Source organism: Hippopotamus amphibius, chromosome 1 (assembly GCF_030028045.1).
Source record: "Hippopotamus amphibius kiboko isolate mHipAmp2 chromosome 1, mHipAmp2.hap2, whole genome shotgun sequence".
Lineage (NCBI taxonomy): Eukaryota > Metazoa > Chordata > Mammalia > Artiodactyla > Hippopotamidae > Hippopotamus > Hippopotamus amphibius.
In genome coordinates this window covers 214091273-214115918 of record NC_080186.1, presented here as the reverse complement: position 1 = coordinate 214115918, position 24646 = coordinate 214091273, and the positions used below count along the sequence as shown (strand labels likewise).

General features: G+C 37.3%; 1 protein-coding gene across 3 annotated transcripts in view; it reads left to right on the top strand.

The window, feature by feature from the left end:
• Positions 1–24646, top strand: part of JMY (junction mediating and regulatory protein, p53 cofactor) — a 63731-nt gene that overhangs the window by 24852 nt on the left and 14233 nt on the right. For all 3 annotated transcript variants that reach the window (XM_057740404.1, XM_057740403.1, XM_057740402.1), the window contains exons 2-7: positions 553–726; positions 11371–11521; positions 15389–15558; positions 18420–18585; positions 19076–19263; positions 21563–21649. In XM_057740404.1, the coding sequence (XP_057596387.1) occupies positions 553–726; positions 11371–11521; positions 15389–15558; positions 18420–18585; positions 19076–19263; positions 21563–21649 (936 nt within the window). The remainder of the gene's footprint in view (positions 1–552; positions 727–11370; positions 11522–15388; positions 15559–18419; positions 18586–19075; positions 19264–21562; positions 21650–24646) is intronic.

The following is a 24646-nucleotide window of genomic DNA, read 5'->3' as shown; positions in this document are numbered from 1 at the left end:
ACAATAATTATACACATGAGTACCAAGGAATGCAAAGTAAGAAAGTTATACTATAGTCAATCTTAAACTCTTCAGTAGAGTTGAGGGATTATTTTGAAGGAAGTCATAGGCATGAATTGAAATTATTGAGGGAATGTTCCAAATGTGGAGGAAAGGAGTGGCAAGATTATTTGGGGAAATTAGTAAAATAATGTTGGCAAGAATTGATAACTACTTTGTAGATTAGAAATGAAAAAAAATTTTGTATAAACATGGAGAAAGCTACTAGATGGTGAGAAAAAATTTTTTTAGAGTTAAGGGTAGGTAGATAGTATGAAATTCCAGAAAATGCAGAGAACAGGAATAACATGGTGACAGTAGTTACCGTTTCAGGCAGTGGTCTTGTAGTAAGACACCTAAGGCATGGAGATGAATGATGAAAGCAGTTAGTGCTTCTCATTCTCTTAATTCTGCATTTCAGGGTTCCAGGGTCCTGAGATGATGGGAGTGTGCAAGTAATTTATAGGCTATTACAGTTGGATTTCTTTGCAGTGAAATTTTCTTGTTCTGCAGCTCTTGGATAAGCACAAGAATACAGAGAGCATGGTAGAGCTTCTGGACTTATATCAGATGGAGGATGAAGCCTACAGCAGCCTTGCAGAAGCCACAACTGAACTCTATCAGTATTTACTACAGCCATTCCGAGACATGCGAGAACTTGCCATGCTACGAAGACAGCAGATCAAGGTATTTTTTTTTTTTTAACCTAGATAGTAACCTGCCTGTTTTATAGTTCTCAGCCTGGCTGGTTATGCATTTTAATTATTAGAAGAGCTTTTATACATGTAGATATCTGGTCCATTGCCCCCAAAGATTCTAGTTTGGTAGTTTTGCTTTACATAGTGCCTGAACATTTCATTTTAAAAGCATCTGAAAAGGTGACTCTGCTGAGTAGCCAGAGTAGAGAAAAGCCTAGAAAATAAGTTTGTAAATATATTGAGATTCCCATCCTTTCCTGTGCTTTTTTCCCCTCTCCATCTACTCCTATCTCCTTTTCAACGTTTTGGGTACTGTCTAGTTCTAGACTACATTTGTTATGGGAAGACCTTGTTTTGAATGTTACAGGGTGTTAATGGTAGAGCTTTAAAATTCATGACATTTTATTTTTGTGTGTAAAGTGTATATTAACATTTTTTGAGGCAGGTGTTAAGGGTTTGGTTTTATGGCTGAACTGAAATCAATGTTGCTGTGTTTTAATTCACATGGAAATATTGCTGAACTAGAATTTTTTTTGCATAATAAGTTAGTTTGGAATATTATTTAAGAAATTTATATCTGAGAAATTACCAGTTATTCTAAGAACTTTATGCTTGGGGGCAAGAATGAGTTGTATAATATTTGAAAAATTATGACAAGGTAAAGCATGTCTGTGTGTCTTTTCCCCTTTACTAATGAATCAAGATATGGAGCAACACAGACTGTCACATCATTGACACACTCTCCTTTATTCATACTTTTGAAAAATACTGGGTTAAGTCAGTTTTATCATAAACTTGGCATTTTGGTTAAAATGGTAACAAGTAACTAAGAATTTTTAGACACTACAGTGTCCTCCAATTTTTAGAAATGAACTATAGATGTTTGTCCATCCAAAACTTGACTGGAAGGCCCGGGATGAACTGGATAACATGAAGGCCCCATCTACTTCTAAACTAGGCTGCAGTGTTTAGCAGACATAATCTGTACGGCTTAACATTGACTATCAGAATCAATCAGAATGAATTTTTGCTTTCATATTAATTATATCATGATTTGTATTGAGTATTTTTTTAAGAACTTTTATTGAGATACAGTTAACACACAATAAACTGCATATATTTAGAGTGTACAGTTTGGTATCCCAATCTCCCAGTTCATTCCCCCCCAACCCTCCCTGCTTTCCCCACTTGGTGTTCATATGTTTGCTCTCTACATCTGTGTCTCTATTTCTGCCTTGCAAACCGGTTGATTTGTACCATTTTTCTATATTCTGCATATTGAGTATTAACATTAGCAAATTGGTTGGACCTCCTTGTTGGGCTGTATTGCCCACTAGCGTAATTATTACTCCATTTCCCCCCCCCCCCGGGAAGCAGAGTACAGGTGAGGAGGAACAGATAACATATTTTTTAAACTGATAACATTTTCAAAGGTAAAAATGGTATTTTACTGCATTGCCCCTCAAATGCCCCATCAACTATGATGATGAGCTAGTAAGAGAACATAAACAAATTTGTGCCAAAAAATTCTACAACTTAGATGAAATGGATACATTTCTTAGAGAAATACAAATTGTCAAAATAGATTCAAGAAAAAATAGAAAAAGTTTGGTAGCTCTATATTAACAAAGTTGAATTCATAAGTTAAAACCTTCTCACAAAGAAAACTCCAGGGCCAGATAAAAGATCATTGTAGGACTTAAAGCAGGGCGCACTTCCCAACTCATTTTTGAGGCCAGCATTATGCAAATCAAATGACATTGCAGAAAAAAAGAAAACTACAGATAAACATCCCTCATGGATGTAGAAAAATATTGAAAAATGGGATTCAGTAATATACTGTGATTAGGGTTTATCTCAGAGAGGCAAGATTGGTTTAACATTACAAAAACTAATCAGTGTAAAACCATATTATCAGTAAAGGAAGAAAAAAAAATCAATGTCTGTGGGTGCAAAAATGCATTTGATAAAGTTCATTGCCCATCCATCGTAAAATCACAGCAAACTAGGAAGAGACAGGGACTTCCTTGACCTGATAAAGGATATGTATGAAAAACCTAACATCATACATGATGGTGAATGACTGAATTCTTGCCCAAGATTGGTAACAAGGCAAGATTGTCTACACTCACAACTTTTATTCAGTATTTCTCTGGAGTGCATCTCCATTTCAATAAGGCAAGAAAAAAATAAAAGGCATATATAAATTGGGAAAAAAAGCTTTATTTGTAGATCATGTGATCACATGTAAAAAATTAAGAATCTAAAAAAGCTACTGGAAGTAATCTGTAAGTTTAGTTACAAGGTTAGTATTAAAAATTCAGTTGCATTTTCTATCTTCCAGAAATGAAACTCAAATCAAAATTTTTTTAAATGTCATTTACATTTGCATCTCTGAACATGAAATGTTTAGGAGTAAATTTTATAAAATATATAAAAGGACTGTACACTGAAAAAGTATAAAACTTTGAGAGAAATTAAAGCATACCTAAATAAATGGGGAGATAGACCATGTTAATAGATTGGAAAATAATCTGTTAACAATAATCAGTGTTTAGATGTCAGTTTGCAGTTGATCCGTAGATTCAAGTTAAAATTGCGGTAAGGTTGTGTGTTTTTAACCAGCTGATTATAAAATAGCTAGAGAAATCCAGACACTGTGGTAATAGTATAGGATAGACATGTAAATGAATGGAATTAAACAGAATCCAGAAATAGACCTGTGGTTGTAAAGTCAATTAGTTTTCCACGAAGGTGGCAAGGCAGTTCAGTGGGGGGAAAGAATAGTCTTATCAGACTTCCTAGATGGTGCAGTGGTTAAGAATTCCCCTACCAATGCACGGGACATGGGTTCAATCCCTGCCCCAGGAAGATACCACATGTTGACGAGCAACTAAGCCCGTGCGCTACAACTGTTGAGCCCATATGCTGCAACTACTGAAGCCCGTGCCTAGAGCCCATGCTCTGCAACAAGAGAAGCCACCGCAATGGGGAGCCTGTGCACCACAATGAAGAGTAGCCCCCACTTGCCGCAATTAGAGAAAGCCTGTGTGCAGCAACAAAGACCCAATGCAGCCAATAAGTAATTAATTTTAAAAAAAGAAAAAGAAAACTTAGAAAGTTTTTAGTCTTTTGGAAGGAAAGGCAAAGGACTTTTAGATAGGATGCAGGAAACTTGAGCCAAAGACTAAAAAAAATATAAGAAATTGGACTTCACTAAAATTAAATACTTTTCGCTATTTGAAAGATTAAGAAAATGAGAAGGCAGGCCACACACTGAGAGAAAATAACTTGTAATATATCTGAAAAAGGAACTGTACAACTTACTAAGACAAAACCTCAGAATTTTCAATATGAGCTAAATATTTAAAAGGACACAAAGAAATGGCTAATAATCATATGTGAAGATGCTCAGCGTACTCAGGAAATCCAAATTGATACCACGGTGAGGTGCTGTTACACACCCATTAAAGTGAACACAGTGAAAAAATTCTGGCCCTCCCAAGGGCTAGTGAGGATGTAGAGTAACTGGAATTTTCATACATTGCTAACAGGATTTTAAAATGGTACAAACACTTAGGAAAACAGTTTGGCAATGTCTTCAAAAGTTAAACATACACAGTTGATCTTTGAACAACCCTTGGGTGTAGTTTTAGGACCTGCCAATGATACCAAAATTCTCATATATGCTTAAGTCCCAAAGTGGCTTTCCAAATCCATGGTTCCCCATCCGTGGATTCAACCAACAGTCTTTTAGCACTGTAATATTTGTGGTAAAAATCTGCATGTAAGTGGATTCATGCAGTTCAAACCCATGTTGTTCAAGGGTCAACTGTACATACCTTACAACTCAGCTGTCTCCTAGTTGCTTATATAAGGGAAACGAAAACATCTGTTCACAAAAAAGACTTACATACCAATGTTCGTGCCAGCTGTGTTCCCAGTAGCCCCAAAATGGAGCAATCCAAATAACCATCGACAGGTGAATGGATAAACAAAATGTGGTATTTCTGTATGGTAGAATAATATTCAGCAATGCAAAGGAGTTAACCACTGATAGTCACAACAGCACAGACACATCTCAAAGTCATATACAGAAGAGTATACACTGTGTGAAGGGATGGATGACAAAGTGGTATGAGAATATTTTGGAGGTGACAGGAATGTTCTGTATCATGATTGTAGTGGTCGTTTCTTGAGGATTTACACAGCAATCAAAATTCATCAAACCGAGCACTTTACATGGATTCACTTGATTACAGTATGTGTAAATTAAACCCTGATTAAATAGCTTATGAAAAATTGTGCTGAGCAAAAGATGCCAGACACACAGTATAAACTGTGCCTCCGAGTGCATGGAATTCTAGAAGATCATTCTAAACAGTTGTTGCCTGGGGTGGAGCCAGAGAGATTCACTGAGAGGAAGCAGATGTAACAATCCTTTGGGGAGATTGATGTGCTCTAAATCTTGATTATGGCTGTTAACATGGGTATATAAATTTGTCAAAATTTACACTTAAAACAGGTACATTTTGTTGTATGTAAATTATAATTCAGATGTTTTTTAAAAGAAAAGTGAGCAGTATGTACAAGTTTGTGAAGAGACACAAAATGAGGTGATCAACATTGCCTGAAGATATGTATGGTAAAAGAGGGATTATCAAGCTTCACTATTGAATAAGAATTCAGTAAGAAAGTGAGTACGTATGTCTGTATTGGAGATTGGAGTTGAGAATATTCCAGACAGATGTGTAAAAACAGGAATGGTATAATACTAGGGCTTTTAGCCACAATAAATTATTTGAATATTACTGAATCACCAACCCAGCACCATGAGTGGAAGCCAATAAGTGGTATGGCTAGAACTGAGACGTGTTTGACTATAAAGCCTGCTTTTCTAGTTCTACCACAGGGTGTGAATTGTTTGGTATGCCGCCTCAGGTCCAAGGATTTGTAGGAGAGGAAAGATGGTCAGGAACTAGAGTGCTCTATCATGTCATCCTGTGGAATTTGATCTTTATTCTTTAGCCTCTTTAAAATACCTCTTTCGGAAGCTCCCAGACTCTGAAGTCTGATATACTGGTTCTTAAAAAGTGTGACCTCCAGATGAGGAGCATCAGTATCACCTAGGACCTTGTTAGAAATACAGATTCTTAGCCCTCACCTCACATCTCCTTTACTGAAACTCTAGGGAGGAGCGCAGCAATCTTTGTTTTAACAAGCTTTCCAGGTAATCGTGATATACCCTAAAGCAGCGGTCCCCAGGGACCAGTTTCGTGGAAGACAATTTTCCACAGACCAGGGCGTGGGGGCGGTGAGGTGGGGTTTGGTTCAGGGGGTAATGCAAGTGCCTGCTCCTCACCACCTGCTCTGCAGCCTGGGAGTTGGGGACCCCTGCTCTAAAGTTTTATAACCACGTGTCTAATAAAATTTGAAACAGCTAAGGGATGGAGCACACTAAATTCAAAGTTACATTCTCTCTGAGCCCCAGTTTTTTCATCCATAAAATGAGATTTAAACTAAATGATCTTTGGGGAATTCCCTGGTGGTCCAGTGGTTAGGACATTCACTGCCACCGCGCCCCCCCCCCCCCCCCAAAAAAAGCTTGAATAAATAAACTAGATGATCCTCTCTAGATTTTTATCTTTTTTTTTTCTTTTTCTCTCTAGATTTTTAAAACCCATTTTCTTAATGAGTCAGTGTTAGTGCATTGACCTACTGATATTCTTCCTGGATTAGCTATAAGCACTTCAAACACATTGTCCAACTTAACTTGCTAAAAGTACATAAGCTAAAAACTAGAAGGCACCCTCAGTTTTTCCCTCCCTTTTGTAGCCAGTCATGTCATTTGCAATTCAGCTATCTTCTCCTTGAAACTTGAATGTACTTTTCTTCTTCCACCCTTCCCTTTCCCCAGGACCAAACAAATCTATTGGTGTCTTTGTGTGAAATAGAAAAAGACACCCAGCTCTGCCCTTATTCCAGTAGACAAGTGGGCATATGCAGCAGTACCCATGGCTTGGCAAACCCTCTGGTTTTGTGCAGGGTGCAATTTTTATACCATTGGACCACTATATACTCTACCCGTACAATGTGAAATATATAGTGCTACCACCAGACATTAAGGTACTTATCTCTTACCTGAACTATTTTTTCCTTTGATTTCCTTATCTTTAGATATCTCTTACCTTCAAAAAATGCATCATTTTACACTCTTTCCTGAGAATATTACATTTAATATTTGCTTTGAATGTAAAAATGAATGAAATAGATGATGCCAAATCTAATCATGTCATTTTGTTAACCGAGTCACCTTCAGGTGACTCCTGGGCCTAAAAAATTCACATTAAGATCACCACTACATCAATTATATTCACAGGTTTATCTTGGCATTTGTTTCACCTAGTAGTGTTTTTTTAATTACTATCTCAACAGCAGACAGAAGTAACACTTAAGCTTCTCATATAAAACCCAGGATCCAAGCTAGTAATATACTTTATAATAAGTAATTCCTTGCCAAGAAATTTGTGTTTATAAACTAATCTCACTATCCTAGCTGCCTAAACTGACACATACTTTTTTCCATGTTAAAAACAGACACTGTTTTCTTTCTCGCACTGAAATTGAAAACAGAGGTGTCATTGTTTTTAGCACACGATCCAGCTGACCAGTGCTGTACATCTTCAAATTTGCCAAGTTAGGAAAAGAACTCAGTACCCTAGCTTAATGTCTTAGGCACAGTAAACTCTAACCACGTTTTTAAACAGTTGGCTGCAGCATTAGCTACTGAGTTTCAGAAGCCAGTTAAAACAGCATTTAAAAAGCATAGCATGTTTGTGTTCTGTATATTTGAATATACATGTACAATGAAGGTAAAGATAATCCAACAACAAAGTATAAGTTATCTCTAGGTAATTACCATGAGATTTTTCTATATTTTTTCTCTTCAAAAAGCTATAATGCAAAGTTTCTGATTTCTCTACAGTGTTTATGCAAGTGAAAAGGGTTTCCATCTGCATGATCTGAGTTAAGATTTTTGAATTTTGAGCACTGCTTGTTCTGTTTATTACATTTTGATTCCATAGTTGTGTCGGTTGGGGGTCTGACTGGAAGATCAAATCAGTTACTTCAACAGAGGGGATTTCGTACAAAGAACCAGGTATAAAGTTGTTAACAAGGTAGATAAGGCAGCTCTAATACCAGAGTTAATTGTGAAAGCAGCCACCACTCTTAGGATTGGGGGTCACAAAGTGAAGAGGTGATAATTATCAAAGGAGAGGTCCTGTGGAGCTGACCTATGAGAAGGAAGACATTGCTCTTCTAGTGCTGGTGTGTCTGATCTCAATGGAGAGAACCTAATCTCTGGGGATAGGGCACTGGTGGACTGGTGCTGGCTTGTCTTGGGTACACAAATGAGGCCAGTTCTGCAAAGGTTAAAAAACCGCAAATGTGATTCTGTTCACTCCTTCAAGGAGGTACCGCAGGTGGTGGGGTGAAGAAGTGAGTCTGGGACGGTGATCACAGGAACAGCAAACAGGAGAGTCACGTGGTTCAAATAGGAGGAAGCAAATCTCTTCCTTCAACTCTGAAATCTGCTCCAGCCCTGCTTATTGGCAAAGGCTAAATGTGGTTTTAAGAGCCCAAACCCTAGCATCACAAGGCAGAAGGTTGAACTTGGAGTTGATAGAATCTAAATATATTTTGACTTTCAAAGTCAGGAAAAACTTAGCTAACCTAGCTTATGGTCTTAGGTATAATAAACATACAGAGTTTAATCATGTCATTGAAAAAGACTTCTATCATAACGTGCCAAGTAAGAATTTAAATTTTTACTCTGGTGATCAATTTATTAAATTTCTTTTTCATACTTGTGAATACTAATCTTTTGCTTTTTAACTTGTTTTAAAAATCAGAGGTAGTCACAGCAGATGAAAGCACAAAAACCTTGATGGTTTTATTACAGAAAACAAGTTTTCCAAATGTAAACTTAAGTCTAAATATGCCACTTATTACTGCTGAGAATACCACAGTGGTTTCCAGTTGCCTGTCATATGCAGTACAAACTTCACAGCCTCCTCACAGTGATCATAACCTACTCTCCTAGTCTTATCTCCCACTGCCTTCATCTGTTTTTACTTAAACTCCAGCTAAGCTGGAATGCTCTCTGTCCTTTACCATGCACTGAACTTTCTTACCTCAAGGCTTTTGCTCAGGTTAATGCTCACCTATAGCATGCCTTTTGGGTAGTTCTCTTTTCCTGTATGCTCCCCATGTAACTGTCAGAATCCTACCTCTCCTTCAAAGCCCTCTGCAATTTATGGACCTCAGTAAAGTTTGTCCTGATCTAAATAGTTAAATGTGTTCAAAGATTATGGTATCATAAAATACTTTTCAGAAAAGGTTTTAATCAATTTATAGTTCTACCATCAGTATATTATGTGTGCCTGTTACACTGTGACTTCACTAACCCTGGGTAGTCTTGTTTTAATGTTTGCTTAGTGAGTCTTTCTAAATGATTTGTCATCCTGCCACCTAAAAACAGCTGTCTTGTGTCTTCTCGCCTCCCCTCTCCTCTACCAATTTATTTTTAACTAGGTTTGTTCATTTTTTAAATTTTTATTTTATATTGGAGTATAGTTGATTTACAATGTTGTGTTACTTTTAGGTGTACAGCAAAATGATCCAGTTACACATATATAATTCATATATCTGTTCTTTTTCAGATTCTTTTTGTAACTGGCTTCTCTCTTCACAGAGGAAAACGTAGGTTCTCCTTCTCAACCTACTCCATGATCGCCCATTAACATAAAGCAGAGTGCCTACCCTTAAGCCTTATCCTCTTCTGCACCCGCTTTCCCCTCTATTCACTCACACAAATTTCTCAAAAGAGTATTTATACATGTGTCTGCATTTCTCTCATTAAAAACATGTGTGGAAGTGAGTTTTTATTCACTCATTCAGGAAATGTTTTAGATTCCCTAGTTTATGCCTAGCAGTGTGCTAGTGAAAAGCAAGAAGCAGAGATAAAAAACCACTTGTGCATTCTCCGCCCTCATGGAACATTCAGAGTGGGACTCAGGTGTTACAAAGTATGATTGTGATAAGAGGTAAGAAGGAAAGGTATTTGTTACATTGAAGAGTTTATACTGCCTGTAATGGCGAGTCAGGGAAGATATCCATGAACCAGTAAAGGAACTGAGATCTGAAGATATGATGGGAATTAATAGGTAAAAGGAATTGGCTTGTACTCCAAAGCTGTTGTTGCCAAGTTCATGCTGTTAGGTCCATGGGTACTTGCTGTGTGTCTAACCTGACCCCTAAGCAGTGTTTAATAGAATTGATTTCTCCTGCGTTGAATCTTACTACTTATATGTTTCCGATTCCTTACATGGACTCATTCAGTCTCATTCATTGCTTTAAATGTCTTCTAGTGTGTCAAGGGTACCCAAGCTTATATCTCTGGACGTGACTTGCAGAGTTAAGCTTCACATATGCAAAATGAAATCCTTGGCAATTCTACGTACATATTTTTCCCCAGTAACCCTAGAATCATTCTTGACCTTTTCCCCACCTTGTCATTGTCCCCCTTAATATTGCTAATTAATTGTTCTGTCTGTGCTGAGCACTACAGTGAGTGCTCATATTTTTCCCTCTGCCTGGAAGACTCATTTGCTTAAGGAGCAGTATATTGTTGCTTCAAGACTAAACCAAATATTTTTGACTGTTCCTTTGATTTCTATTTATTGTACTGTTTAGAGAGTATGACCTGCATTATTTCTACTTTTGAAATTCATTATACTTTTTTAGTGGCATGTGATAACTAACTTGATCAGTGTTTTAAAGTGTGCCAGGGATGGGCTAACATTTTTCTCTATAATATTTTTTCCCCATCATCCTAATATGATGTTATTAACTTCTTGTTTAATTTTTAAGTCTCTCAGTATGTGGTAAAGTAGTACAACGTGTACAAAGGGTCTATTACTGTTCTTCTTGGACAGTACCTTTCTTCCATATTAGCATACCAGTGCAGCGCTTTTCTATATATTCATATTAATATTGTTACTTCTGTAGCATTCACCTGGCATATCTCTGTCCATCGTTTGATTTTCAACTTTCCTTTGTCCTTTTGTTTTAGTTGTGACTCTTATAAATAATACATAGCCAGTTTTTCTCTGTTAATTATATCCAGAGTCCTTAAGTAGGCAGATAGGCTGATTTTTATATATTGCCAATCTTATTTTATTTATGTCAGTGATTAAATAAACATTTTATTGGCACAAATAATTCTTAACCTGAAGATAACAATTATCATAAAGGAGGAAATAAATTTCTCATCTCAGCACTCCAAAATAACCAGTCTTAAAAATTATGTCCTTTATTTTTATATAGAAGAGGGAAAGATGAAGAAGAAGATAGAGGAGGCAGGGGAACAAATTTCTGTGTCAGCTGTCTTCAACACTATTGTTAATTTAATTGTTTTGTAAATTGATAGCTTCTACTCCAGAGCAGGGAATAACAAGTATTCTTTCTTTTAGCTCCAAGCACAATGCCTGATATATAAACATTCAGTAAACGTTTAAGGAATGAATAAAAAAAGAAACGATTATTTCAGTTTTTCTTTTTCTCGCTAAAGATTTCTATGGAGAATGATTACCTGGGTCCCCGAAGAATTGAAAGTCTACGAAAAGAAGATGCTGATTGGCAGCGGAAGGCTCATATGGCTGTACTGTCCATTCAAGATCTTACTGTCAAATATTTTGAAATAACAGCTAAAGCTCAAAAAGGTGAGTTTCCCAGTAAAATTATCCTTGTTGGGTATTTTCAAAAATGAATGGAGGTATTTTCAAAAATGAGTGGTTTAAGTATTTTATGTTCGTAGTAGTTATACAGGAAAGTATATAAGACCACTCATAATCCTAGCAGTTAAAGAAGACCACTATTAACAAGTTATGGTATAGCAGATAAATAAAACACATGGAAAAAGTGCTTTTAAATTAACATAACATCATATAAATGAGTGATTGTGGTCATGTGTTCATGAGGGAGAGAAGAAACAAAACAGACCAAGTATTTTGATTAATATTGCCATGTGAAGTGAGAGAAACAATTGAATATCTATTCTCTCATTTAATTTCCACAGGTCTTCCAAGGAGGTACTGTATTTCCTTACATTTATCATTCAAAGGAATTTAGCCCAAGAACTGTTAGGTTTCTGCCAAAAATCACATGTTGATGGGTGTAAGTGGGAATTTAACTTCAGGCTGTCTAACTCCAAACCCCCTGCTGTTGTTTTTTCCCATACAGTGCACTACTGTATTGATCTTATGGTTGCATAAATATTATCATACTTTTTTTTTTTTTAGAACTTTTATTGATACAGTTAACATACAATAAACTGCATATATTTAGAGTGTACAATTTGGTATCCCAATCTCCCAATTCATTCCCCCCCAACCCTGCCCGCTTTCCCCACTTGGTGTCCATATGTTTGTTATCTACATCTGTGTCTCTGTTTCTGCCTTGCAAACCAGTTGATCTGTACCATTTTTCTAGATTCTGCATACATGTGTTTTTGTTTGTTTGTTTTTACCAGCAAAATAGGTTTATTTGGGAATAGCAGAGAATTGCAGTTTGAAACAGGCAAGCTAGGGAGAAACACAGGCAAGCCCAAAGAACAAAGGTGTGGGGCTGATTTTTTTTAAAGAAGAAATTGGGGAGGGTTTTTGTTTTAGATTTTATTTATTTATTTTTGGCTGTGTTGGGTCTTTGTTGATATGTGCAGGGTTGGTCTTTCTCTAGTAGCAGAGAGCAGGGGCTACTCTTCATTGTGGTGGTTATGGCTCCCGGGTGGTTAGTTGCTCCACAACATGTGGGATCTTCCCAGACCAGGGCTTAAACATATGTTCCTTGCATTAGCAGGCAGATTCTTAATCACTGCATATATGTGTTGATATGCGATATTTGTTTTTCTCTTTCCAACTTACTTCACTCTGTATGGCAGTCTCTAGGTCTATCCATGTCTCTACAAATGTCCCAGTTTCTTTCCTTTTTACAGCCGAGTAATATTCCATTGTATACATGTACCACATTTTCTTTATCTGTTCATCTGTTGATGGACATTTAGGTTGTTTCCGTGACCTGGCTATTGTAAATAGTGCTGCAATGAACATTAGGGTGCATGTGTCTTTTTGAATTATGGTTTTGCTCAGGGTATGTGCCCAGTAGTGGGATTGCTAGGTCATATGGTAATTCTATTTTTAGTTTCTTAAGGAACCTCTATACTGTTCTCCATAGTGGCTGTATCAGTTTACATTCCCACAAACGGTGCAGGAGGGTTCCCTTTTCTCCACACCCTCTCCAGCATTTATTGTTTGTAGATTTTCTGATGATGAAAGATACAGATTTAACATGGCAGAATCATTTGATATGTAAGAAACATAAGTAAATATTATTTGTTAGAAACCCTAAAATTAAGGATCGGATCAACATTCAAATAAGTTAGCATTTAAAGCCACAAAAAAACAGAGAAACAAAAAGAACTATATTGAGAGGAGATTCTAAGTAGATTGCTCATTTGTCATAATAAGAACTCAACAGATTTTTAAGGATAAATCAAGAAATGGTAATGTTCTTTTTAAATTTTTTTTTAAGATTTATTTTATTATTTATTTAGTTATTTTTGGCTGCATTGGGTCTTTGTTGCTGCACATGGGCTTTCTCTAGTTGTGCGCAAGCGGGGGGCTACTCTTGTTGTGCAGTATCGGCTCTAGGCGTGTGGGCTTCAGTAGTTTCGGTGCATGGGCTCAGTAGTTGTGGCTTGCAAGCTCTAGAGCGGAGGCTCATTGGTTGTGGCACACGGGCTTAGTTGCTCCGCGGCATGTGGGATTGTCCCCGACCGGGAATCGAACCCATGTCTCTTGCATTGGCAGGCAGATTCCTAACCACTGCACCACCAGGGAAGCCCCAAAAATAGTAATGTTCTTGAATGAAGAACCCATAAAATTCTGAGGCAAATGTTACTGAGATATTGTTACTGAGAGAAAACTTCTTGCAAAGAGGCTTATGATATAGTAGCAGTACAATACCTCTGAACATATTAAAGAAACTACTAGAGAATATATACTGACCTAAAGACTATAGTAGGCACTGCATAATCAGATTGCCTGCCTGTTTTATGATAGTTAAAGCATGTCTCTGACCTCTTAGGCATAAAGGTCATAAGGATGGTTGGGTTCATTTGTATAAGGACCCAAGATGAGTCAGCACCATGCTATTATCAGTGATAAACTTCTTTAACTGGAGGATACTAGCTGTTTGATTGTCAAGAAATGTTTCTTGAATGAAGCGTCTGTTGTGGCAAACTAAAAAGTTCTTTCCTCCTCCTTTTGTGTGTGTGTATATGGGTGTGGGTGTGGTGGCAAGGAGACATTGGGTGTCTTCCTTGGAGCTTAGCTGTACTGCAACACTAACCTTAGCAGAATAAGCTCCATACTAATGTCTAGGATTCATTTCATCCTACATCATATTGTTACAATACTTTTGGAGAACTTAAAAGTACATGAATTTAAATAATTTTTAAATAACATTTAATAGTTATGGTTCTGATTTCTACTAACATAATCTAGGAAAAAGTATAAACCTTCACAGAATAAAGTTTTATAGAAACTTTGAAATTTAATTACCACTGGACAATGTGAAAAGAGTATTTTTTAAGGACTTTTATTGAGATATAATTGACATACAATAAACTGCATACATTTAAAGTGTACAGGACTTACCTGGTGGCGCAGTGGTTAAGAATCTGCCTGCCAATGCAGGGGACATGGGTTCGAGCCCTAGTCCAGGAAGACCCCACGTGCTGCGGAGCAGTTAAGCCTGTGCACTGCAACTACTGAGCCTATACTCTAGAGTCTGTGAGTCACAACTACTGAGGCTGCACACCACAACTACTGAAGCCTGTGTGCCCTAGAGCCTGCGTGGCACAACTGCTGGGCCTGTGTGCCACAGCTGCTGAGCCCACATGCTGCAACTGCTGAAGCCAGCACGCCTAGAGCCCATGCTCTGCAACAAGAGAAGCCACTGCACTGAGAAGCCCATGTACCACAATGGAAGAGTAACCCCCACTCTCCACAACTAGAGAAAGCCTGCACGCAGCAATGAAGACCCAACACAGAAATAAAAAATTTTAAAAAGTATATAATTCGATATATATTTTTTCTTATTAGTAATGTATATATGGCAATCCCAATCTCCCAATTTATCCTCCCCCAATCTCCCCCGCCATGTCCATATGTTTGTTCTGTATATCTGTGTCTCTGTTTCTGCCTTGCAAACTGGTTAATCTGTACCATTTTTCTAGATTCCATATATAAAAGAGTATTTTATAAAAGTAAGTTTTAAAATTAACCTGAAATCTCAGTTTCATCTTCAGAAAGTTATTTCCGAGGATGAATACTTAAAATTCTTATTGGAGACATTAGAGAGAATTGAAGATACTGTTGAATTGTATTTTAGAGCTGTTGTAGGGTAATTTATCACGGGGTAGGATTTGTGTGTTTATCTTTTAGTGTGTGATCAGTGAAATCTAAGACTTTCAAATTCTTTAGTATCAAATTGTTTCATGTCAATGTCTTTTTAAAAATTATCAATAGCGGTGTATGATCGAATGCGAGCAGATCAGAAGAAATTTGGTAAAGCATCATGGGCAGCAGCTGCTGAACGAATGGAAAAACTCCAATATGCAGTTTCTAAGGAGACTCTACAGATGATGAGAGCTAAAGAGATCTGTTTGGAACAGAGGAAACATGCACTAAAAGAAGAGGTAACAAAACCATGAGAAGAATATGATTTAAAATCTTTTTAATTAAGATGTGCTATTTGACTTTTTTTTTCTTTTTTGTACAAGAATTAAATTTTTCTGACTCTACAGGCAGTTGTTAATTTTGTAGTATCTCCATGAGATGATGATAACTTTCACAGTTGGGCCTGTGATAGAAGTTAGAGTGATGGCATTTTCACAGTATCCCAGCGTGACTGTAGGCAGCAACTGTTAAAGAAAAAGAAGCACTCATTTGCTATCACCCCTTCAGTCCTACCCACACCTAGGCAACTGTTTTCTATCTCTGTAGATTTGTTATTCTGGACATTTCCTGTAAATGGAATCATAAAAGTTGTGATTATCTTAAAAATGCCCCCCCCTCCCCCCCCCCCCCCCCCATAGCATAATGTTTTCAAGGTTCATCCATGTTGCAGTGTGATTCCTTAATTTACTTTTTTTGGCATATGATACACCATTCTATGGTTATACCACATTTTATGCATTCATCAGTTGAACTTTTGGGTTCTTTCTATTTTTGGAGCGTTATGGATATTTGTGTTCAAGGTTTTCCTTTATCTTGGTGTGAAATGCTGTGAACCTATTGAGGAACTGCTGGACTATTTTCCATAGCAGCTGTACCATTTACATTTCCACCAGCAGTGTACAAAGGATAGAATTTCTCCATGTCTTTCTTTACATTATCACTAATACTGTCTTTTTTATTATAGCCATCCCGGTGGGTGTGAAAGTGGTATCTCAAGGTTTTGATTTGAATTTCTCTGATGGCATTTGTGTCCAGTATCTTTTTGTGTGTTTATTGGCCGCTTAAATATCTTCTTTGGAGAAACGTCTATTCAGATCATTTGCCCATTTAAAAATTTTTTTCTGGCCACATCATTCACCTTGCGGGATCTACTGGAGCGCCAGGAAACTCCCTAGAATTGGATTTTTTAAACCTCTGAATTGAAAGAGTTCTTTATGTATTCCAGATATAAGTCTTTTATCAAATATATGATTTGCAAATATTGCTCCCATTTTGTGGCTTGACCATATTGGTTTCTAAATACATTGAATATGTATTTATGAAAGTTGTGCATTCTGCTCTAGAGAAGAACAAAATGTCATCACTGCTTTTATTAATACAGCTTTTTATAAAATACATTGTTCCATGAACGTGCATATGCATGTCTAACTCTTGTTTAAAAAATAGTGTATGAGGTAATCTATAATGTATTATAGCTACGATCTAGAAAGATCTTTTTGTTAATAGATTTTAAATTATGGATTTAAATTTGTTAATGGATTTATTTTTTTCCCTTACATTTTCTTATTTGCTACTGTTATTAAAGGAAAAATTATAACTTTTTCACACTATTCAGAATCTCTTCACAGATTTCAGCTCCATCTCTTCTTCACCTGAGGCATTTCCCCTCTAATCTTTTTTTTCTAGTTAGCTTTCTCCTTTATATTTCTAGGTATCTGGAATTTTCTTAAGTTCTAGAGCTTTAAAACTTGAAATGCTAGTATTTTATTGACTCTGAAATAGAGTGCCACTGTCATCATCAAATTGACTAGCATTATTGTAACCAGGATAAATTGTACTGACAACATAGGGTGCCTAAAAGAGCTGCTGAGGGTAAGATTTATAACTATTTGCTATTGCAAGAACATTTCTTACTGGAATTGGTCTCCTGTGGGTAGAGGACAGGGGAGGCTGAAATGGGCCAGGGCGTCTGGCATGATTATATGTGCGGTCATTTTCCCTGGGGTTATCTGGGTACCTTAAGAGTCTGTTTTTGAATGTTCTGGATTGTGATTGGACTCTTCAGAGGATTTGGTAAAACTGTCAGTCATTCTTGCCAGGTTTATGCTTGTTGAGTGATATAATGTATGCATTGTGATTTTTATATATATCTATGATGATGACTGCACCAGTTTTATTAGTGTTAATTTAACATGACCACATGACTCATGAGAAACAGACTAAATGTGATTTATTAAGCCCATCCCAAACAAATCCCTTGCTTTATGATAAAGTACAATCCCGTGGTTTAAATTATGGGGAGACTTTTGTTCTTTAAAAAAAAGTGTTGATATGGTGCATCTCCTTAGGTTATTTTAAAAACAAAAATTTCTTCCTGATGTGACAATGGTATTTGCCATGGTCTAATGCTAAGCTTCAAACAATTTCATTTTTTCTCTTTTTTCGCCAGATCTTTACTGGAGTATAATTGCTTTACGCTGCTGTGCCAGTTTCTGCTGTACAACAAAGTGAATCAGCTGTATTTGTGCATATATCCCCTGTATCCCCTTCCTCTAGAGCCTCCCTATCCCACCCTGGCTATCCCACCCTCCCTATCCCACCCCTCAAACAAAGCAACTGAGAACGGTTTAATCTCCAAAATATACAAGCAGTTCATGAAGCTATATATCAAAAAACCAAACAACCCCATCCAAAAATGGGTGGAAGACCTAAATAGACATTTCTCCAAACAATTTCTAAAGTAATGCTGAAACATTAAATATCACCCAGGCAAGCAAATTTTTAACCACACTTAGGAGTAAGTACGATTTCTTTTTAACCAAGTCTCGATTATAGTCATTCTCACCACTTTTAGGTCACAGACTCTTGTCCCTTTATGAATTTGAAAGCTAGGAATGCTGTACTCAGAGACAAATATATATGTGCACACAACTTGGTACACAAATTTAGTAGGTTCTTAAGTTATCTGTAGCAGATTGCCTGCTGGTGTTCAGATGCATCATGGATTATCCTGTCTGATTAGTTAGTATTCATTTCTAATCATAACTTAATTTCTTGTTCTCTCAAACTAGACATGTTCTTATTTTTATTTTCAATGCAGATGCAGAGTTTGCAGGGCGGTACAGAAGCCATAGCCCGATTGGATCAATTAGAAGCTGATTATTATGATCTGCAACTTCAGTTGTATGAAGTGCAGTTTGAAATCTTGAAGTGTGAGGAGTTACTGTTGACAGCGCAGCTGGAAAGCATCAAAAGACTTATATCAGGTATGATGTGTGTCTAACTACATACGTCTACAAAAATACATTTGAATGAACGATAGAATTTTCCCATGTATTTGTTTACATACATAGGGAAAATGTACATGGACACCAGTTTTATTTCTTTTGTTGAGGCTAAAAAATCTTGAAGTCGAACAAGTGATTTAGTAGATGTAGCAGTGCAACTATGCTATTACCTTTCTAAAATACTTACTTTGTAAGTAACTTGCTTTGTTGCTTCAGCCAGAATCTGTATTCTCAAATTTTTAATTTGGGAGACAAGATTCATGGCATTTTACATTGAGCACTGAACCGTGTGCCAGACACTGGCACACACATTCCCCTTGTGAGGAGTATTTCCTAATAATCACTATTTTACAAAGAGGTCGTGGCTTTGCCTGAGGTCTCAAAATCAGTGAGTGGATCAGAGCTCTGTTCTATCTGGCTCCATAGCCCATGCTCTTACCCACTACCCCTTGTTGCTGTTTTGTGACAGAAAAGAGAGATGAAGTGGTATACTATGACACTTATGAAAGCATGGAGGCCATGCTGGAGAAGGAAGAGATGGCAGCATCTGTGCATTTACAGAGAGAAGAGCTACAGAAACTTCAGCAGAAAGCACGCCAGCTAGAGGCAAGACGTGGACGGGTTTCAGCCAAGAAAGCATACCTCAGAAATAAAAAGGTATAATTGGTTACCTATTTATTGAATATATAACCTTAATATTACATCTTGCTTTTATTTAACAGTTAATCCTTGACCCATATCTAATAATTCTAACCCAGTTTGTTACTAATACATATATCTTTTAAAACTAAGTAAGAGTTCTCTTCTCAATACTTGGGCCATTATATTGACATTATATGGTTGTCTGAGAATTACCCTCTTAAACACATTAGAATGGCCAGTGGTGATACGCTGTTTGCCGCAGCCACCCAAAGGTGATTCTGCTTAGGCATGACTACAGGACTCCATGTAATGCAGTTACTGGCTCCTTTTTATTTAAGGAGGCCAGGGATGCTCTACAATTAAGTTGACTGGTTCTGACCTCAGTCTTCAAGGAAATTTTAACTTGTATATAAAAGTGTGTGTCGATTTAATCTATACTTTTCACTCTTCATTCTTAAACTAAATCTGAGATAGGGAAACTCAGCTCTGTAGATTCTGCCAATTTATACCACAGCCTCTGATCTGCTGTGACCTATCACATCACACAGTCAGGTTTCTCTAAATGGTCTCACCTCCTGCCCTCCCCTTTCCCTGCCCCCAGAGCCCCAAGTCTAACAACGGAAGTGACAGAACTGCAGAGGGAAAGAGGAATGACAGAAGAAGGCTGGAAAGAGAGGAAATTAGAAACATTGTTCTAAAAAGAAAGATCAGCGGTGCTTTACAAAAGATCAGAATGACTGTTTATGTAACAACAGCCCACCTTCTTTGTTGTCTGCATGTCAGCGCTCCGAGGGTCACAGGCTCTGTGCTTAATCTGGCACCCACAATAGAATTTCATGCCCCGGGGGTAGTTCTCTGGCTATAAGTAAATCATGCCCTGCTTCTCCTCCAGAAAGAACAAAGATGGTTTCTGGCTGTGCCATGAGGACTTGAGGTCTATGCTTTGTGGTTAAACTTTCTAAGAAGAATAAAAGAAATAATACTGTTCTTTATGTATATTATCTTCTTGTAATTCTTGCAGTAGCCAAAAAAGCATTCTTATACTTGATTTGGTGGCAAACCCAGACCTGAACATTTCTTTGTCCTACTTACTTTGACTGTTATGTATTTCACTGCATAAACGTTAGTAGTACTTATCCTGGGGCGTTGCTTCAGATCCTGCTGGAGTTACTGGGCAATAGATGGCATATGCAACATATCACCTTTCTAAAATTAAAAAAAAAATTTTCTTTGAAACACACCTGAGTTCTGTTCTTGATAAGGAATTGTTGACGTGTATCCTAATTTTATAACCAAGGGAACTAAAGCTTCCAGCAGTTACATAAATTACCCAAGGAAAAGCAGCTAGTAGGGGTCAAAGATAGGATCCTGTCCTAGGTCTCTGTGACTTGGGAGCCTGAGTCATTATGTCACTGCATCATGCCACTTTTCCCCCTTGCAGACTGCCCTGGACAGGTTCCTTTCATGATCAGTACTTGTTAGGCAACAGAGTCAACCCAGTGTGGGTAAAGATAGGAAGAGAGGAAGCTTCCTGGTCTGAAAGGTTATTTATATATGACTTAATGTGGTTGGAACAGTAATCTTTTGGTATAGCCTTGAGTGTTGGAAACTAATGTTAACCTTTTTATCTGGAGGACTTCTCCAGAAGGACCCAGAGAAAGTGAAGACTTCGTGTGGTGCCATTGGAAATTGCCAGATGATAGGATAGTATATTATTTTGTAAGGGCACATATCTCAATATTATTTTCATGTAATTAGAATTAGCATATTTGTAGCATACTATTATCATACTTTCTAGTCTTTAAGGTCTCTTTTTAGCTCTGGAGTCTATGATCAGAAGATTCAGGTTTCATGATATTGTTTAAACCAATCTGGGCAAACACGTGTTCTTTAATTCATCAGAGAGCACTTAAGAAACAGAGTTGACGTCAAGAGTTATGTGCCCTTTTTTGCTCAGACTAGTTTAAAGAGTATAATGATACTTAGAATCTTCTGGCCACAGTCTTCAGATTTGAAAGAGACTTTTGAGATTATTTAGGTATGCCCCCCTTCCACTCCACCATGCCCCATTCCTCCTCTTCCAAAAAAGGGAGAAATCAGGGATTCTACAGATGTTAAGTGGTTTGATAGAAGAGTCTTTTAAGATCCTAATCATTTGGCTTATGCTGCTTCAGTATTCCGGCTGAGAAACCAGAGGTGGCTTACTTGATATTTTGCTCTGTAGGTATATGTTAAGATTAAAATTTATCAAATGAGTTAAATTTTGAGTCTTTCGAGTTTCACTTATATTAAAATACATTTCATGTATTTATAGGAAATTTGTATCGCAAAACACAGTGAAAAATGCCAGCAGCGCCTTCGGAGTGAAGATGAGTATAGAACCCACCACTCGGCACAGCTAGTAAGTTTGCACCCCGACAGGCTCAGAATAAAACTTTGAATTTTACATGTCCCAAGGTGAATAAAATCTAGAGAGAAGAAGAAAGTGTTATCACTAGATGTTAGCATTACGTCACTATACAGCCATTCCACAGTGTCTGTGAGGGAATTGGTTCCAGGACCTTCCCCCCCACCCCCCACCCCCCCAATCCTGTGGGTGCCCCAGTCCCTTATATAGCGTGGTGCTTGCACGTGACCTGTGCACATCCTCCTGTAGCCTTCATCTCTAGATTCCTTATACGACCTTATACAGTGTGAGTGCTATGTAACTAGTTGCCAGTAGGCAAATTCTTTGAGTTTTGCTTTTTGGAATCTTCTGTGTTTTTTTTTTTCCCCTGAGTATTTTAAGTCCCAGGTTGTTTGACTCCCAAGGATGTGGAACCCACAGTTTCAGAGGGCCAATTGTGTATATACTTCATTATAGCACAGCTTCCCCTACCAGTGAAATCCCACACAAGAGTGGTACATTTGTTACAATCTGAACCAACGTTGACACATCATTACCACCCAAAGTCCATAATTCATCCTTAGTGCTGTACATTCTATTGGTTTTGCCAAATATATAATGACATGAATCCACCATTATAGTATCATACAGAATATTTTCACTGCCCTAAATATTCCCTGTGCTGCACCTATTCATACCCCTCTCTCCACAGACTCCTGGCAACCACGAATCTTTTGTTTTGCCTTTCCCCCCTCCCGGAACATTTAATTGGAATCGTACAATATGTAGCTGTTTCATATTGGCTTATTTAACTTGTAGTTTGCACTTAAGGTTCCTCTGTGTATTCGTATGGCATGGTAACTTTTTTCTTTTTTTCTTTTTTTTAAATTTTTTAAATTAATTGGCTGCATTAGGTCTTTGTTGCTGCATGCAGACTTTCTCTAGTTGTGGCAGGTGGGGGCTACTCTGTTGTGGTGTGCGGTGGCTTTTGTTGCACAGGCTCTAGGTGCGTGGGCTTCAGTAGGTGAAGCTCTTGGGCTCTAGGGTGCTCGGACTTCAGTAGCTGTGGCTTGCAGGTTCGAGAGTGCAGGCTCAGTAGTTTTGGCACAAAAGCCCAGCTGTTCCCCGGCATGTGGGGTCTTCCCAGACCAGGGACGAGGCCTGTGTCCCCTGCATTGATTGGCAGGTGGATTCTTAACCACTGAGCCACAAGGGAAGTCCTGGCTATACCATTTTACATTCTTACTAGCAATGAATTGAAAGTTCCTTTTGCTCCACATCCCCACCAGCATTTAGTGTTGTCAGTGTTTTGGATTTTAGCCATTCTAATAAGTGTATAGTGGTACCTCCTAGTTGTTTTAGTTTGCAGTTCTCTAATGGTATATCCTGTTGGGCAGGTTCTCACAAGGCTTATCTACCATCTGTACCTCTTCTTTAGTAAGTGTTAGATATTTTGTTCATTTTTAATTAGGTTGTTTTCTTATTGTGGATAATAGCCCCTTTCAGATATGTCTATTGCAAATACTTTCTCCCAATCTATGGCTTGCCTTTTCATTCTTTGACAGTATCTTACAGAGCAGAGTTTTTAATTTTAAAATCCAGCTTATCAGTTCATTCTTTCATGTACCTTTGGTGTTATATCTAAAAAGTCATCACCAAGGTCATCTAGATTTTCTCCTATGTTATATTGTAGGAGTTTTATAGTTTTGCATTTTACATTTAGGTCTGTGATCCATTTTAAGTTAATATTTGTGAAGGGTGTAAGGCTAAACTTCCTCCTCCTCGTGTCTCCCCGCCCCCACTCCCTCAAAACCTCTTTTTCAAATGTGAATTTTTAGTTGCTCTAGCACCATTTGCTGGAAAGACAGCATCTCTCCATTGAATTTTCTTTGCTCCTTTGGTAAGGATCAGTTGATTATTTCAATATTTGTTTGAGTTCTCTATTCTGTTTGCCTCTCCAAACAAACTTTAGAATCAGCTTGTCAATAATGACAAAATAAGGAGCTGAGATTTTAATTAAGATTGCACTGAATCTGTAGATCAAGTTGGGAATAATTGATAACAGTACTGAGTCTTCCTTTTCGTGAACAAGGAATATCTATTTAGTTCTTTGATTTCATTTATAAGAGTTATAGTTTGCCATATATATATATATATATATATATATATATATATATATATATATATATATCTTGTTCACATTTTATTATATTTGTAACCTAAATCTGTCTTCTTTTTTGGGGTGTGGTAACATAGTTTTGTAGTGATTATATAAAAGGTTTGTAATTCCAGCGTTTCATTGCTGTTATATTGGAAAGCAATTGGCTTCTATATGTCAGCTCTGTACCCTGCAATCTTGCTATAATTGCTTATTAGTTCTAGTAGGTGTTTTGGTGGTTCTTTCAGATTTTCTACATATACAATCGCGTCATATGCAAATAAAGGCAGTTTGGTTCTTTTGTAGTAGTCTGTATACCTTTTATTTGCTTTTCTTATTGCATTAGCTAGGATTTCCAGTATGGTGTTGAAAGGGAGTGGTGATAGGAGACTTTTTTGTCTTTTCCTGATCTTAACAAGAAAGCTTTTAATTTGTTGTAATTAAGAATGATGTTAGTTGTTGTAGGGGTTTTGATGTTATCCCTCAAGCTCATTTCGGCACACACTAGCTAAAACTCTTGAATTTAAACACGTAAAAGTAGCCAAACTTAAATTTGGCTTAAGTTTCATCTTAAATTAACAGCAAATTTATTGTATTTTTATTGTTCATTACTGTTTTCATGGGTCAAGAACTGCTTTGTAAGGAAAGTCAGACTGTGGGCCAGCCTAAGAGTTAGATGAATAAGAATGCCTCCTACTGTCACCATCGGCACGTGCGCTGTCAGCTTGTTATTAGATTCCACACTTAGAATGTGTTCCTTTTTGCATGAGGATTTTGGATTCTGATAAAATGCCAATACTTTTATGGATGGAGTAACTCATTAGCTTTTTAGAATGAATGAGTGTCAAATCCTT